This window comes from Siphateles boraxobius, unplaced genomic scaffold (genome assembly GCF_051911475.1).
Source record: "Siphateles boraxobius isolate OS27281-9 unplaced genomic scaffold, OSU_SipBor_1 12, whole genome shotgun sequence".
Classification (NCBI taxonomy): domain Eukaryota; kingdom Metazoa; phylum Chordata; class Actinopteri; order Cypriniformes; family Leuciscidae; genus Siphateles; species Siphateles boraxobius.
In genome coordinates, this window is record NW_027508722.1 from 15,357,733 (window position 1) to 15,376,054 (window position 18,322).

The 18,322-nt window shown below is 37.4% G+C and overlaps 1 protein-coding gene across 1 annotated transcript in view; it reads left to right on the forward strand.

The window, feature by feature from the left end:
* LOC143718143 (dynein axonemal heavy chain 11) overlaps positions 1–16,991 on the forward strand; it is a 72,786-nt gene extending 55,795 nt beyond the window's left edge. The window contains exons 66-82 of the mRNA XM_077209232.1: positions 1,210–1,414; positions 2,233–2,397; positions 2,631–2,771; positions 3,480–3,650; positions 4,093–4,215; positions 4,670–4,863; positions 4,998–5,146; positions 5,232–5,359; positions 6,709–6,936; positions 7,136–7,327; positions 9,459–9,578; positions 13,132–13,374; positions 14,028–14,210; positions 15,732–15,847; positions 15,936–16,048; positions 16,132–16,272; positions 16,348–16,991. Of these exons, the coding sequence (XP_077065347.1) occupies positions 1,210–1,414; positions 2,233–2,397; positions 2,631–2,771; positions 3,480–3,650; positions 4,093–4,215; positions 4,670–4,863; positions 4,998–5,146; positions 5,232–5,359; positions 6,709–6,936; positions 7,136–7,327; positions 9,459–9,578; positions 13,132–13,374; positions 14,028–14,210; positions 15,732–15,847; positions 15,936–16,048; positions 16,132–16,272; positions 16,348–16,595 (2,860 nt within the window). The 3' untranslated portion in view covers positions 16,596–16,991. The remainder of the gene's footprint in view (positions 1–1,209; positions 1,415–2,232; positions 2,398–2,630; positions 2,772–3,479; positions 3,651–4,092; positions 4,216–4,669; positions 4,864–4,997; positions 5,147–5,231; positions 5,360–6,708; positions 6,937–7,135; positions 7,328–9,458; positions 9,579–13,131; positions 13,375–14,027; positions 14,211–15,731; positions 15,848–15,935; positions 16,049–16,131; positions 16,273–16,347) is intronic.
* The last annotated feature ends 1,331 nt before the right edge of the window (positions 16,992–18,322 follow it).

The following is an 18,322-nucleotide window of genomic DNA, read 5'->3' on the forward strand; positions in this document are numbered from 1 at the left end:
ATATTATATTATATTATAATGATTAAAAATATTGAACAGAAAAGACAACTAAACGTGGTCCTATCTAGGTGTTTGTTTTTTTGCACTACAAGACAAAACACAGTAACTATTAATTGATTTTGATTAATTTAGTATCAAGTTGCATACTCAGTTTTCTCTGAATCTGAACAAACGAAATATGTATGTAATATAATTAGAGTTTTGTTTTGTTTTGTTCCAGCAAAACTGGAACTAAGCAAAGTTGAGCTAATCCTGTCTGTCAAAGGATAGATCAGTGTAAAAGACTTGTACATCATTGATTACTCCATTTTACACATTTTTTTAATGTATCTCTTTGCATTTAGGTACTATGAAGTGTAAATTAACTATAGAAGGTATTGTTAACTTCATTCACATTTACTGTATATCCTTCAACTGAATAATTTAAAATAATCAGTGTGCTTTTCCAGGTATTTCTAGGAGCATTTCTATTTCTTGTAGCATTGTACTACGGGGACACCTTCAGTCCCACTGTTTTGACCCATAACTGTGGCCCGATGTTTAATTTGATTACAAGTTTATTCCAACGCCCGACCCACACACCAGTCCATTCCTGTGATTAATCCGGCCCGGGCACGGCAGCCATGATGGATCTGGTGCAGCTTCTCGACTGAAGTTCATTAATAATTGGAATGTTGCAGAGTGTGAAGTAATGAATACTAATTATTCCTTTCATGTCTGACAGAGGAGCATGAGCCAATCCATCAGCTGGGACTTTAATTTGGTGAAGTAATGGTTCTATCAATAGTACATTAATTCCATGTTTTGAAGATATAGAGCCGGAGTGGACCCGGGCCTTGGCGGAACCTTTGGCATGAGAGTTGTTGCCGCTGGCTGACAGGCACAGGGTAATTAGGGAAAAATTAAAAGCCGCCACGTTTGGCCAGCCAGACCTGATTTAATTGAAATGCAGATTGGGATAAATATTGGCTGCTGGGAATATCATCTTCCAGTTTTATTTAACGCCTTTGCCTGTGGTGGCTATTGGGAGCATTTGTCATTCTTTTCTGTTTGCTTCAATTAGACAGCAGTTGGTGAAACTGGTGTCTGGTGTGGGTGGAAGGCGCTTACTGACTCTTGCGTAGATGTCGAGCTTTTTACACAAAGCGCTGTTTAGTATGATTTAGTGTTGGCGTGTCCTGAATGCAAGACAATGTGTTGTTTCCACAGGTACATCAGACTGGGTGATAAGGAGTGCGAGTATAACAGCGGATTCCGTCTCCTTCTACAGACTAAAGAAGCCAACCCTCACTTCCCCCCGGAGCTGCAGGCCCAGACCACTCTTATAAACTTCACAGTGACCCGCGCTGGCCTGGAGGAACAGCTCTTAGGGCAGGTGGTCACGCATGAAAGACCTGAGCTGGAGATGATGAAGGTCAGTCACAAAAGTCACTAATAATGACTTCACAATATATAAAGAGCTAAATAAACTACATTTACTTTGCCCAAAGGCAATAACAAGAATTACAAGGCAGAATAGTGTTAATGTTTTTGATAATGGTTAAAGGGTTATTTCACTCAAAAATGAAAATGTTGTCATTAATTACATACTCACCCTCATGTCATTCCAAACCCGCAAGACTTTAGTTCATTTTCGTAAAACAAATTAAGATATTTGAATGCAATCTGAGCGATCTCTGTTCCTTCATAGACCGCTACGTAACTACCACTTTAAAGTTTCAAAAAGTTCAGAAAGAGATCGTAAAACTAATCTATATGAATTGAGTGGTTTATTCCACATTTTCTGAAGAGACTCGATTGCTTTAAATAGGCTTTTATTCACATAAAAACATTCATCCAAACAGACCAAGCATGCTCGCTTGTCGAGAGAACCAATAAGGTTTGTTCTCGTGTTACGCAGCGAGTGAAATATTTAGAAGGAAGAAAAGTCCAAACATGATTCAGTATGCAAAAGTTTTGAAATAGATTATATATATTATATAATTATTCACATTTTTGTCATTACCATGTCCCATTGGGGGCTTTGTAAATCTGAGATTTACATGAACTCAAATCTTAAATTTGTATAAATAATAATAATAATTGTGAATGTCCCCCAAATTTTTAACTATCCACTTTATAAGTTTTCATATATATTTCCTCTTTTGTACTAAATCTAATCTCTAAAATGTAATTTTAACAAAACGACTGTCTTTACAAAGTACAAACATTGTCCATCTTTGATTATTTCAGTTGGAGTTGAGCACTCAGCAGAACGTGTGTCAGATTGAGCTGAAGAGATTAGAGGATGAGCTCCTGAGCAAACTTTCCACGGCAGAGGGAAACTTCCTGCGAGATACAGCCTTAGTGGAACAGCTAGAATATACTAAGAACACAGCCAGACACATCCATAGCAAGGTATGATACCCGCTGTCCATTTACCTCATATTGTTGTTTGCTCAGGTCCAATGAGTTTAAAATTGAAATGGTTGTATAATAAATTGACTGTGTAATTACAACACTGAAATATAGAAAGAAATTCAGTGCCATTTCTGATAGAATGATTTCATAAATGGTTTAATCGTTGTATACATTAATTTGAGAACTTGTATCTGGCTGAATATTCCAACAATGGTGTGTGGTTTACAAAGGCTATTGCAGCTCGAGAGAATGAGTTAAAGACCAATGAGGCACGAGATCTCTACCGGCCAGCGGCTGAGAGAGCCGCCCTACTCTTCTTCACTATTAAAGAACTCCACAACGTTAACCCCATGTACCAATACTCCCTCAAGGTAACACACTACACTAGAAAAAGTGAAAATGTACAGTTGATGCCCTGAGTATTTCTTGTACAGCACTACACTACCATTCAAAAGTTCAAAAGGGTCTGTAAAGTTTTTTAATGTTTGTAAAAGAAGTCACCAAGAATGTATTTATTTGAACAAATTTTTTTTTTTTTTTCAGGATTGTTGGATGAATAGAAAAGATTAAAAGAACATCATTTATTTGCAATAGAATTGTTTTGTGACCGTGCAAACGCCAAACATCAATTTTGATTAAGATTTTTTTTCACCAAGGATGCATTAAATTAGTGACCCCAAATATTTTGAACGATACACTGCAAAAAATGGTTATCTTCCTCAGTATTTATGTCTAGTTTTCTAGCGCAAATGTATAGACATTCTTAAATCAAGATGCATTACCTTGAGAAGAAAAGTTACTTAAGATATTAAGCCGTGTTTTCTGAAACAAATGATCAAAATTAAGTGAGTTAAAGCTTAAAACAACAACAAATATCTGCTAACGGGGACAGAAAAATAAACTTAAATCAAAGATTATTTTTCCCACCCCAAATGAAAATGGGATGATTTGTGACTCCAGACTGCATCACACTTCAGATTGTGGATTGATATCATTCACTTTTTTTTTCATCAAGCTCCTTCAGTTTGAAGATCATGTTTTCAAGTAATGTTATTTTGAATATTTTTTTTACATTTAAGTCCTTCAACAAAGTGTTCCTCAAAGCCATTGCGAGAGCTCCATGTGATAAAGATGTGTCGGTGCGTGTTTCATCTCTGACCGAGGCCATCACCCAATCGGCCCTTCAGTACACCTGCCAGGGGCTCTTCCAGAGGGACCAACTCACCTTCCTCGCCCACACTGCCCTCCAGGTGAGTGGGACAGGACCTGACTTCAGAATAAAAACACCTCCCATCCACCCACCACCACCTCCTCCCTTCCTCCTCCTGCACTTTGTAATTCACATCAATCACTCCACATTTCTGGCCTTACATTAAGTTCCATTAGGCCTTGTCAGTGATGTCGGGTCCGTTCCTATTGATTAACTCTCACAGCTCAGACACCCCTCTCCCTCAACTGGTCAGCTCTGACAGGAGGGTGGGCCGCAGTGGCAGAATGCAAATACCTGTCAGGACAGCACCTGTTTTCCCTGCTGCTGTCTGTCTCCACTGCCTGTCCTTCACATGTCCACATCAAACAGAGTAAAGCTGTTCTGGGACCTGCTTGTCCTTCTCTGATGGATGGAGACATCTGTATTCAGCAGACCTGAGGTCTACTGTCATCATTACATTGCGCCTCTGGTGTTTTATTTAGATTCTTCTTACGAGGGGCTCCATTGAGGCTCAGGACCTGGAACTTCTGTTGCGATCCCCAGTAGAAGTTTGTCAGAGCAGTCCCGTCAGCTTCCTGTCTCCACAGGCCTGGGGTGCCATTAGGGTAAGGACTGCCTCTGCCAGGAAATCACTCTCTTTCATGTTTTCCGATGTAATTTAGCATTATCAGTCGGAAGCACCTTTTCAACCTCTAAATAAGTTAACCCACCTAGCCCAGGGGTTTTCAAACTATTTAATGTGAAGATATATATGTGAGAGACCTTTCCTAAAATTTAAAGGCAGCTACATTTATATTTTATGAGAAAATATTAAGTGTTATTAAAGATGAGGCTAAGAAAATAGTAATTTCCATTTTTGTGTGAACTATTCCTTTTCCAGTGTACAAGGGTTATTTTTCTAACTAAGTGTGAATATTTATGGAAAATATATGCAAGCTATATGCTATTAATACAGGCAATATTACAATGTTTTAAAATATAAATACTTTTGAACATTTGTTAATTGCTGATTTTCTGAAGATTGTTCTTTTTTAAGTACTAAATCTCATTTCACTGCAGAGCTTGTCCATGCTGGATGCATTCAGGGGTCTGGACAGGGATGTGGAAGGTTCTGCCAAACGTTGGAGGAAGCTGGTGGAGTCGGAGTGTCCAGAAAGAGAACGTCTCCCTCAGGACTGGAAGAACAAGAGCCCCCTCCAGAGACTCATCATTCTCAGAGCCTTTCGGCCTGACAGGATGACCTACGCTCTCCGGTAATGAGTGTGCTTAGGAAAAAAACAATATCAGCCTAAAATTTTACTTTAAAATCAGCTGGAGATGGCCAAGTTTGAAACGCCGATATTTTGGTCTTTTAAATATTGTCCTTCTGTATTTTCCACCATAATAGAAGTTTTATTGAGGACAGTTTAGGCTCCAAGTATATGGATGTTGGTCGAATGGAGTTTGAAAAGTGTTTTGAGGAGTGCAGTCCCTCTACACCGGTGTTCTTCATCCTTTCTCCTGGAGTCAACCCTGTCAAGGATGTAGAAACACTTGGTACACAGAAAAAACATTTACACAAGACACGTAGCCTAACTTGTAATGTAATCAGAGTATTAACCCAATCATATCTGTTTACTAGGGCTAAAGCTTGGTTTTACCACAGACCAGGGGAACCTCCATAATGTGTCCTTGGGTCAAGGACAAGAGATTGTGGCTGAGAGAGCATTGGAGGCTGCAGCTAAAAGAGGACACTGGGTCATACTGCAGGTAGAACATGATACATGCATACAAACCTAGAGAAGACTATAAAACTACAAATAGAATTTATGTCAAGTCAAATGAATTAAAACTACCAGAGAGCTTTTCACAATATGTACTGTTTCAAATCAGTTGTTGATAATATCTTTATTTCTTAAAGTCGCATTTAGCAGATTAGAGCTGGTCGATAATATAGTTTACGTTTTGCGACAATACAAGCAATCAAGCAGTTCGGATATGCTATATAGTGTATATATATATCGCATGACCAGGGTTTGAAATGAACACCTGCCAAATGCGGGTAAAAATGAACTGTGGTGGGTAACGCTGTCAATTTGACGTGTTACTTATTATGTTTACTAACTTTGCTGGGGAAGTTTGGGTAAGCCAAATCTGCACAGATTTAGCGCGAATACTCAACCCGTTAGTCATCGATATATTAATACAGCGTATTGCGCAGAATCTGCGCATATCTGGCTTACTTGAGCATGCATGTCACTACGCAACAAATAACGGCACGCTTGTTCATTTGTATTGAAGCAATAGCAAAGATTAAAAAACATTTGGTTAACAGAAAAGACACATCCAACATCCTACATTTTATTTTTATGTTTTTTGTACGGTATTGATCTGTCCACCAAAAATGCATTTTTGGTGATGAGGATGAAAGAGGAAGGGAGGAGAAGATGGTTGGATGACAGGATTTAGTTTGAATAAGAAATGAATGTATGAAATCCAAATTGTGTGTGTATATATAATATATATATATATATATATATATATATATATATATATATATATATATATATATATATGAAAGCTTATAAGCCTGTAATCTGATGATCTGATTTCTTTGGGGTTTTTTTTGGCTAGTAGAACTTAAATTTTTTCACTCACCGGCAAATTTGACTACAAAATTTTTATTTCAAACCTTGCGCCCTAAGCAAGACAAGTAACGACATGTAAAAAAATGAAAGAGGTCATTATTCAGAAATATTTTACCACTTGATGCCAAGTTTAACAGAATCAAGTATCCCATAGAACAGTGCATAACGAATTTATAACGGAGAGTGTATTGCCAAAAAGCCTCTTTTACATATTGAGTGTCCACACCGACCCGCAATATCGTTCTGTTTCTTATAAGCAAGTGCTGTATTAATATCATCTGCAGACTTAAATGTTGTTCGTTATGAAATTGATTGCAACGATATTGTATCTCGGTGCCTATAACATGTTGTTTTATTTGTGTTGGCTCTGCTATTCTTCAACATTTCAAATTATATTTACAACTGTATCTTTATTATTATCCTGTTATCATACAGGCCTTTATAATGGCCTTAAATGGTTTTGTATTTTAGAATGTTCACCTGCTGCCGTGGTGGTTGGGTCGTCTGGAGGAGCTGTTGGAGAACACAGGCAGTAATGCTCACTCAAACTACAGAGTGTTTATGAGTGGAGAACCGGTCCCCAGCCCTCATGAGCACCTGATTCCTCGCACCATCCTGGAGAATGGCCTCAAACTCACTACTGAACCGCCCACTGGCATGAACTCCAGCCTACATGCAGCTCTGGACAACTTCACCCAGGTCTTTCACACTTCCCACACAGACAAAAAATTCACATGTGAGCTAATCAGATGTTTTGCTTCGACTTCAAAGTTATTCTAAAGAAAGTGGAAACCAGTAATAATTTAGAATGAGGTGACTAAAGAATGAGGTGTCCAAACTTTTGACTTGGTGTAATTATTGTACATTTGTTCCTCATCTCCTCATTTCTGTCCTACAGGATACTCTGGAAATGTGTTCTTGTGAGCAGGAGTTTAAAGGACTCGTGTTCTCGCTGTGTTACTTCCACGCCTGTGTGAGTGAGAGGAGGAAGTTTGGGCCTCTGGGTTGGAACCAAAGATACCCATTCAACAATGGAGATCTGACCATTTCTGCCAGTGTCCTGTACAACTACCTGGAGGCCAATAGTAAAGTAAGATAACAGTATTCATTACCATGATGAAAAAAACAATGATTACATCATAATATCAGTGACTTTTTAAAGAATTGAATACTTTTATTTAGCAAGGATGAATTAAATTGATCAATAGTTACAATAAAGACATTTATTTTTATTAATTTTACCAAAGATTTCATTGTTACAAAAATTATTTCAAATAAATGACCTTTTCATTCTTCATAGACTCCTGAAAATGTATCGCCGTTTCCACAAAATTGATAATCATAAGAAATGTTACTTGAGCAGAAAATGTGCATTTAGAATGATTTTTGAAGAGTAATGATGCTGAAAATTCAGCTTTACATTACAGGAATAAATGACTTTTTTAAAATGCATTGAAATAGAAAAATAAACAAATATTTTAAAATTCCAAAACAATTTTGACAGAATTACTGTTTTACTACATTTTTTTAATCAAATAAATGCAGCCTTGGTGAGCATTAGAGACTTTTTTCAAAAACATTTAACCCTCCTAATACATTTGGGTTCATTTTATGGAAGCTTGTTTCCGCCACAGAATAAAAAATGAAAAAGATTATTGCGACTTATCTCACAATTGCAACTTTATTTCTCATAATTGTGGGATATAAAGTCAGAATTGCGTGATATAAAGTCGCAATTGCGTGTTATAAAGTCAGAATTGCGAGATTAGTTAAATTAGGAGATTTAAGTAGCTTTTAAGAAGCTTCAATTCTGACTTTATAACTCACAATTGCTACTTTATACCACGCAGTTCTGACTTTACACAATTGCGACTCTATATCACGCAATTCTGAAATAAAAAGTCAGAACTGTGAGATGTAAACTCGCAATTGTGAGAAAAGGGGTCAGAATTGTGAGATAAAAAGCAGCAATTACCTTTTTTATTTTCTGGCGGGAACAACCGTCTTTACCGTTTTCACCCAGAAGAGGAACATAATTTTTTTGATTTAAATCCATAGTTTTTCATGGTTTCACAGACAGCTTAGATTAAGCCAGGATTAGGCCTTAGTTCAATTAGGACATTTAAGTAGCTTTTATCAACATGCCTTTGAAAAAAAAACATTACTGGTGTACATCCTGAGACAAAACAATGGCACTGACATATTTTAAGAAATGTCAGTGCAAGTTGCTTTCAGTTAAAACAGCTCAAACATGCATTAGGCTTAAGCCTTGTCTGTGGAACCAGGAGTTAGACAACTAAAGCTCAAATAATAAACATTTTAATCTCAAATTCTACTTACTTTAAACCTGGAGCAGTCTGTGTAAATTTTAAGTGACAAACTCTGAGCTGTTTGTAATTTAAATTAAATCTCTTTGTCACTCACTGCCATCTCTTTTCCCACAGTGCTGTATTATTTCATCACACAAAGCGAACAATCACGATCTCACTGTATACACAAAATCATGTTTTTCCTTTCCAGCATTACTCTGGTTGCAACCAATTATGGCGGCTCTAGATTTCACCCCTCCCCTCCAAAAAAACAAAAATGAATGTCCTTCATTATGTTAACAAAACAGTAACCTGTATGTGCGTACACTGAGGATTCATTAGGCGGCAAATGAAGCGTTGTGCTAAATGTAATTACACGCATTGTGCGTGACACCTTACAACGCTTCATAAGTGATCACTGCAATTAGAGCTGATGAAAGAAGCAATTTGCAAAACAATACAGGTACAAATGATGGTGAACCTTCAGCGTCTGTCATCGGTTATAAGACACACGCTCACTTGTTCTTCTCTCCTTTACAATTACACATCATACGCTCTTTTCTCAGGCCAGACTTAAGCCAAGCACAGCAAGAGCTTGATCTTTGCTTGAATTATACATTAAGTGGATTGTCTTTTTGTTTGGTATAGAGCCATTTCAAATGAAAATCATCACTATAGGATGTTCCCATCATGCAACATCAGTCCCTCACCTCATACTTGTGCGCAAAACCATGCATCCATGTTCCACCATTTAGCAGAAAGCCCTTGTAGCAGTTTTAACCGTGTTTTTTTTCTATGATAGATCTTGCAAACCTGGCTAAAAATAGTGCTGTGGGTATTAAACGCAGGACGCTGAGGGATCAGTTTGAGTTGGAGATTTGACATTTTGGTGTGCTCATATGTGTGGCTCAGGTACCGTGGGAGGATCTGTGTTATCTGTTCGGAGAGATCATATACGGAGGTCACATCACTGATGAGTGGGACAGGAAGCTCTGCTGTACGTACCTCCAGGAGTTCATCAATCCCAAGATGGTAAAGACATTCAGAACACTGCAACACATCACACTATTATATCATCTGATTGTGTTTCAAGACAGAATTAATGTACATTTCAAAGCCATACAAGTGAAAACAAATGTTTATGAGGTCGAATTTGAAATTGCTCGAGCATTTGGCACAAAAAACTAAAAGATGAGCATCTAAAAGGGCAGCAGGATGTGATTATATGCAATGTATTTTTTTTTTAAATATAAGTACAATGTAAAACATGTATGTACACAAAAATTGCATTGTATCAAATTATTAATTTAAATAGTAGTACATAGTAGTTAAAGACACAATATAAAGTGGGACCAAACAATCTAACTTAATTAAAATCTTACTGTAGACAGACATACAATCAATATATATTCATTATTCCCCCTAAAATAACATTTTTGTTTTTATTGAAGAACATACTAAGAACTTCTGGAATCACAAAATGAGTTGTGGTTAATTCATTTACCTATGTCGACAACCCCATTTTCTGTAAATAGTGAAGTTTGGTAATATATTCACACGGTTTCTTAGAGTTTAAAGTGTCTTAATTCACCTTTACACAAATTAGGGATTTAAAAAGGTTAAATTAGAGCAGACACTCTTAAATTCATAAAGTCATGGCATTAAATGTTGCATGCATTGCATACAATGATGTTCTTCCTCAGGATTTTTGTCCTGTTGTCAATACAGATATACAGATATACTTTAAATCAAGATGCATTTACTTTAAATTCAAATGTAAAATTAAGTCTTGAACAACTTTACTAAATAAAGTGAGTTTATGCTTAAAACAAGAATAAATATCTGTCAGTGATTTGTGAAAACATTTCTTTGAATTAAGTTGATTTTTCTGAGCCCATTGGCAGATATTTGTTCTCGTTTTATTCATAAACTCACTTCATTTTGATCAATTTCACAATTCAAGACTTGATTCTGTATCTCTAGTAAATGCATCTTGATTTAAGAATCTTTAGACATTTCCACTGGAAGAACAGAAAGAACAGATCTTTTGCAGTGTTATCAGAATGTACAGTAAAAGTTATTTCCATTGTCGAGTTATTCAAACTTCTTTTTATGAATTAAAAGGTAATGGATATCTGTTAGAAGTATTTTCAAACTGTAAATGTAAATGTCTTGGGAGAAACACAATGTGTTGTATTAGCAACACTTTAGAGAAGATTTTGACGTACTGAGTTCCCTCGTATACCTTAATTTTATTTACTTGGTCTTAAAAAGGTCTTACATTTACCTTCATATAACCTGCAGAAACCTTGTGTATGTTAAAGTTATAGTTCTGTTGATATATAGAAGGCCTTTGAATATTGTGTTAGACAGTGGTGGGCCTTCAAATCGAAAAGATTGAGAACTATTGATGTACACTCATTTAGCAGATGCTTTTATCTAAAGCAATTATTGACTGATAATGCAACAAAAGCGGTTCCAAATTGGAACAGTAATATGAGGTGCCACAAAGCTCTAGAATTGCTCAGGGAAGGATATAAGTAGCTGGTATGGAGATGTACTGTAGGCGAGACACTGGAAAGTGACAGAGACAATTCGACAGAAGAATTTGTTTTTTAAGTGTAAATGCATTACAGCAGCAATAAATAATTGCAATAGCAAGGAATGGTTGTAATTGTCTGATATTATAGAAAACATCTGAGTAAAATAAATTCCCGAAAAAGAAAAAAATGTCTGTGGGTGGGGGCGAACTTCTATGTGTTGGTTTTTGATTGGATTTTGAGATGTGGGCATTGCACTCAAAAGTGGAGGCAGATGAACGCGAACGGAGGTAAATGATTGGAGAAGTCCTGCATGCGTCATCAGAGAGAAGTCTGTCGTTTCACCGGAAGATCCAGTTATGGCATTTTGATATAGAAGGGGCAACCACCAATCTTCAATGTAAAGCACTTTGATTGCTGAGAAAAGTGCTATATAAATTTAAATAATTATTACTTTTATTATACAATATATCGGGTAAAATTTGATTTCGTGACAACTTGAAGTCATACTGTGAGATGCAATGTAGAAGTTGTGACTAATAGTTACACTTGTGACATATAAATTCAGAATGACCTTTTCAAATTGTTTTCTCAGTGTTGAAATCCAGCTGACATAGTTTTCTGCAGATTTTTATTGGGAATGTAGGCCTACTGTATAATTCTAAATAGATCATCTAGGTTTACATAGCCTTATGATCTAAGTGCTCCTTTCATGTTCTGCAGACAATATTGTCAAAATGAGATTATCAATGCTTGTTTGTTGAGCTCGTGCAACTACCATTGAACATAAATCAGGTTTGTACATGTAAATACGGTAGCTGTATGGGGCCCTCTAGTGGTGAGGATCTACATTACATCACACAATTTTCCTTTTGATATAGTATTACCAAACACTTACTGGACTTTGCTTGACAATCCATACATCCTTTTTTAGAATCAGGTTAAAATATGATACAACATGCTTTTGAGGAACGTTCATTTGTACATCTCTCAATCATCATTGTATTGCCTTGCATTAATGCTGCCTTCATGTGCTACCGCAAATTTCCTACTTCACACTTCTGAAGTCATGATTACGAGCTTGTTGCATTCAAGCGCTTTGTTGTCAGAAAGAACAGGTTGGACACCAGGTTTATTTTTGATTATTTTTGGGGAAAATCTTATTAAAGCTAAAATGATATTTAGTGTCATTGACAACCATATAAACATTCACCAAGCTCTGTCTATAGTCAGCTTGCTGAAGATTCTAGATATTTTGGTCAAATTCAGGCTATTTTCGCTGTGTATGAAACATACAATATGCTTCAAATGATTATTCATATATTTAAATATGCACTACTTTAATGATAAGACGAGGCACTCTAGCTGTTGTCTAAATCTAATAAAGAAAGCTCGCCCATCTTTGGGTGATACCCAAACATTCATGTCCAATTTTTAACTAAACTTGTATTTACGATAATTCCGGCAGCTTAAATATTACAATAAAAATTGCATATTTCTGCTCAGTTTGGACACGTTTGTTTCAGCGTGTTCAGAGTACACGGTATGTTTGGACCTCATATGTTTAATGCTAAGATCTTAAGCGCGTCTGTTCTGACGTGCTCTGTGTGAGGTGATTAAGGCTGTTTTCCAGCAGTGGTCAGGCATGCAGCCCAATGTTTCCTCAGTCCTCACCGAGTCTCATTAGACCCCAGGATGAGCAGCCATCAATCACAGAGTTTTTCCTTTAGCCTTTCCACACAGCTGCATTACTCTCCCAGTGCCCAGCACCAGCCCTGCTATCGATTACCACACACACCTTCATCTGTTAGTGAGCACTAACACAGGTTAGCGTGGTCCAATGCTACAAGGCTGATCAGGACGAAATATTGTGCAGAAAAAAACCTGTTATCATATTTGTGACCTAAAATCATGTTGTGTCACTGGCTACAAAACATGATCTATCAAGTCTTGTGGCTACCAGATGAATCTCGAAATCACATTAGAAATGAAGCATCTTCCAATATCTCCATAATCTCTTAGAGTGACTTATCCTCTCTCACCAGTTTGAAGGGGAGCTGTTCTTGTGTCCTGGCTTTCCAGCGCCTCCTGATCTGGACTACACTGGGTATCACAGCTACATAGATGAGAGATTGCCCTCGGAGAGCCCTGGTCTCTACAGCATGCACCCTAATGCTGAGATTGAGTTTATGACAGCCACGTCTGATGCCCTCTTTAAAACTTTACTGGAACTGCAGCCTAGAGACTCATCAACAGGAGAGGGAGCATCACAGTGCATAGAGGAGAAGGTAAAGCTATTTGCTAACTATTATGAGGATGTGTATGCACTGCTGTTCAAAAGTTTGTGATCTAAGATTGTTTTAATGTTTTTGAAAGAAGTCTCTTATGCTTATCAAGGCTGCATTTATTTGATAAATGCAGTAAAAACAGAAATATTATGTAAGGAATAATTGACTCTGGACCACTGAATTGTTAGACAAATAATGCACACCCAAGGTGGTAATGCGGCCACGACGCGAAGCAGAGTGGTGGTTCCCCCTCGGGTGTGCATTATTTTTCTAATAATTCAATTATTCTGCTTATACTACATTTACCACACCTCAAAACATTGTTCAGATGAGGTATTTTAAGTTGTTTGTCAGGTTTTTGTCCTTAAAAACGCTCCTGTTTGTGGGACTAATTAATTTCTTGCGCATCTAATCCCAAGCCTCAATTGCCAATTCCAAAACGTAATTTTAGAGCCAGTAACGGAGAGTTCAGCCACTGATAGCAGACTAATGCTTATTGGTTTCTTAGTTCTTTATAGTACCTTAGTATTCTACCACTTTCTACTAATTAATAAAAAAATTCTTGAAAAGGTTCTCCTATACGGGATCAGCCTGCTTGTATTTAGAGTGTATAGTCACTATGGATGCATAGTTCTGTCTTCTTCCATGTTCAGGTGAATAGTGTTCTGGATGACATGCTGGAGAAGTTACCCGAGGAGTATAATCTAGCAGAGCTCATGTCTAAGACCGTTGAGAGGAGCCCCTACATCCTGGTGTGCCTGCAGGAGTGTGAGCGGATGAATCTGCTGCTGGCAGAGATACACAGATCCCTAAAAGAGCTGGAGCTGGGACAGAAGGTCAGTGCAGTTGATTCCTGATTATTCAGAAGCAGTTGTATTTGAATACTACGCCACATGTTTTAGTTTTGGAACATCTGCATTTTTATGTGTATTTGATGTGGAAAAGTTTTTTATACCCAACCAAATAATGTGAAAAAGTGTCCACCAAACGCCAGGATGTGAATTAATGAATCTTACTACGGTAAAAGCATAGCTCACGAATAACAATTGGGTATAATTGATTTTGCTTCCATGAATCCTCTATGAAGAGTTATGTAATAATTAAAGCTGCAGTCGGCAAGTCTGGCAGACTGAGGGGACTTAGCCAACATTTTGAATGTTTATAACTCTCATGCCCCTCCCCCACTACCACAGAGCACCCTCCCATCGAGTTTCATGCTCGTCAGTGCGTGTATATTGTAGCGTGCGATAGGCGGGAGGGGGGGATCTGTAGCGTGTGCACAAACTGTGATTAACAGTCAGATCTCAGACAGCCCTGCGCTGAGTGGATTTTTGCTAAACAAATAACAGGCTCTAGGTGGAGGTAGAAGCGCAGGTTTTTTTCTAAAACCGGCTGATTTATGTTGTTCTGTCGGAGCATAGTGTCAGTTTCAGTGAATATGATCAAAAAACTCTTTACGACTGCAGCTTTAATATAATTAACTTGAGGGTTTTTCGGGGTGAACAAATCACTTTGTTCCAAACCTGCATGAATTTCTTTCTTCAAAATATCTTCTTTTGTGTTCAGCAGAAGAATGTCGTTAACCAAACAGTTGATGGACCCCATTGACTTCCATAGTATTTTTTTCTCCATACTATGGAAGTCAACTGTTTGAACATTCTTCAAAATATCTTCTTTTGTGTTCAGCAAAGGAATTAATTTCATACAGGTTTGGAATGACATAAAGGGATAGTTCCCCCAAAAATAAATTGTCATCATTTATTCACCCTCAAGTATTGACTTGAGGGCGAGTAACTGATAAAATTGATTGTAAATTTAAAATTTTCATTTAAAAAGAAACCACAAAGAATGTAACATTGCTATCACTCCATTCCATGTGCCTGTAAACATGAATGGTGTAATGTCATGCAATTTTCCAACTGTTTTTTCTTTGATACCCCCACAGACTCATCACTAAGGACCACTAAACCAGAAATGTTAATGTAAAAAAAAAAAAAAAAAAAATATTATAAATGTTACAAAATGTATTATAAGTTATAAATATTATATATATATATATATATATATATATATATGTAGACACACATAAATAATAATTAATACATATTACAAAATGTTTTTAAATAAAACTAATTTACATTCCATAAGTCCATAAAGTATGATATATTATTTAATTATTGCAGATTTAAGTTACTGTGAATTATTTATTTAAAGATATACATCTTTATTTTTTTTTATTTTTTTGCTTGTAAAAAGTAGAGCACTGATGCTAAAATCTACCTTTGCTTACTTATATATGCACTTTTTTTTTTTCTCGAGTGTGAACTGAATCCTTGTTCTCTAACATGATGTTACAGGGTGAATTGAGTCTTTCTTCAGACATGGAGCTGCTCCAAATGGCTCTGTTCTACGATAGTGTTCCAGAGAGCTGGAGCAGGCTGGCTTACCCTTCAACCAAAACATTGGCTCTGTGGTACAGTTACCTTCATGTATAGAAAAAAATCTAAAATATCACATATGGTAGGTTTGAGTGAAGAGATCTGCGAAATCATATTCTGCAGGTTTAGTGACATTCTAGCTCAGTGTCGGGAGTTGGACACGTGGACTCAAGACTTTGTGTTTCCTGCTGTTGTTTGGATCTCAGGACTCTTTAGTCCTCAATCATTTCTCACAGGTGAGACACATGCACACATAAACACACACACTGTACAAAAAGGGCTCTTGCTGTCGTTGTACTGAAAATGTTCTGTTTTGCAGCGATTCTTCAGAGTATAGCTCGAAAAAACAAGTGGCCTATAGATAGGATTAGTCTGTCTGTGGACGTCACCAAAAAAACCAAGGATGATTATGGGCATCCTCCTCGAGAGGGAGCGTACATCCATGGACTCTACATAGAGGGTAAGTATAAGCTCTGTTCTCAAGTGAATTTCATGTTGGTGTGGATGAATGATGGATTCTTGATGTGTCCCACAGGTGCTCGCTGGGATAGCTCCTCAGGTCTGTTATCAGAGGCTGTCCTGAAGGAGTTGACTCCGGCCATGCCAGTGCTGTATGTACGTGCGGTCCCCACCGACCAGCAGGATGTGAAGAACACCTACGAGTGCCCAGTGTACCGCACCAAACTCCGCGGCCCCACCTACATCTGGAGCTTCCCTCTCAAAACACGCCAACCACCTGCAAAGTGGGTTCTGGCAGGAGCGGCCCTGCTTCTGTCGGTGTAAATGAAAGACCAACGCCGTTTCGCCCATAGAGGTTCTTATATAAACAGTATGGTTTTGATGGAACCATACATTTTTTTTTAATGTAATTAGTTTTGTTTTCATCCAAAGTTGTGAATTTAACTTATACGCAAAATTGGAGTATCGCATAAAACATTTGCGAATAATGCACCGTTTGTGCATTAAGAGAACACTCTTGTGTGTTCAAGAGAACGAAATTGTCACTTCTTGGGAAATTGATGCAAAATATCATTGGTTGGTCCAATTATGATCTGTTGAGGCAAATTCACATGACTTTTTTTTTTTTTGGTTGTTCCACATTGCGGGATTTATACGTTCCATTTAGGGCTGCACGATTATCGAAATGAAATCGCACACGATTTGGCAAAGGCTGCGATTATTTTATGCGCAGCCTGTCATTGCAGCACGGCTCTGTCTGTGATCAGTAGTATGCTCCATCTGAAAGCTAGAGGGCGCTCTCGTGCAGACACGCCAAATATGCCCCGCAGAAGTAGACAATGCACGTCATTCCAGGAAATCCCAATGAGCATCATTCTATCACTGTGGCTGAATAAACAGAAGATTGAAACGCTTTGATTTATTAAATGTTGTCTTTTGTTGAACGAGACGTTCATAAATGCTTCTCATGTTTGGAAAGATGTTTGGCGTGTGTTACTTTTTCAAATGCACGTTATAAGCGACTCAAACTCGCAGTGCTTTCAAATGGAGCTGCACGGATCACAGAGCCGAATGTCACTGACAAGCTGCGCATAACAAATATTCACGTTAATTGCGATTAATCGTGCAGCCCTATTTCCGTCATAGTTTATGTGCATTTTTTGTGCGTCTTTTTTGCGAAGTTTTTGCTGTGCGTCTTTTACGTCTCTTTTTTTCGGTATCTTGGAGCGGCTGAGATCGTCCACAGCATCTGCTGTGAGATTGGATCGCTTATAACGTGTAGACTACTTGATAATGCAACATGCACCAACCATCTTCCCATAATTATTATTATTATATATTTTTTTTTTTTTACAACAGCCGGTTTATAATCGCTTCTCATTAAGAAAGCCTTGTGGTTTTCTGCCAAACGGTTAGCTTGGTTTAAAATTAAGAACTTAAGATAGCCATAAATATTAGTAATTTTATTTTGTAAATATACTGTTGTACTTTTTATTTTTTATTTAGAAACTTACCACATAATAATAATAATAATAATAAATCAATTTTGATATTAGTATTGGTATTATTTTGTAGTTATTTTGAGATATGGCAAAAAGTTTGACCAAATTGTAACGTCCTACAAACAAGCACAAGCCTTAAAGGGATAGTTCACCCAAAAATGAAAAATCTGTCAGTATTTACTCACCCTCATGTTGTTCCAACCCCGTAAGACCTTCGTTCATCTTCGGTTCATCTTTTGATTAAATCTGAGAGCTGAATCACTCCTCCATAAGCTTCTAAGGGATTGAAACTTGCCAGCCCCGAAAAGTTATTAAAGACATCGTTAAAATAGTCCAAGTGACTACTGTGGCTCAATCTTAAGTTTATCAAGCGACGAGAATACTTATTGTGCGCAAAAACAAACAAAAATAAAGACTTTATTTCAACTATTCATTTCCTTCTCTGTGGGCCTCTAGTCAGTTCACTATTGTGATTGCGTAGTGCTACTTCACACGTAGACTCACTATTGGCCGACGCTGGTCATGTGTGTGTTGCGTGTGACGAATAAC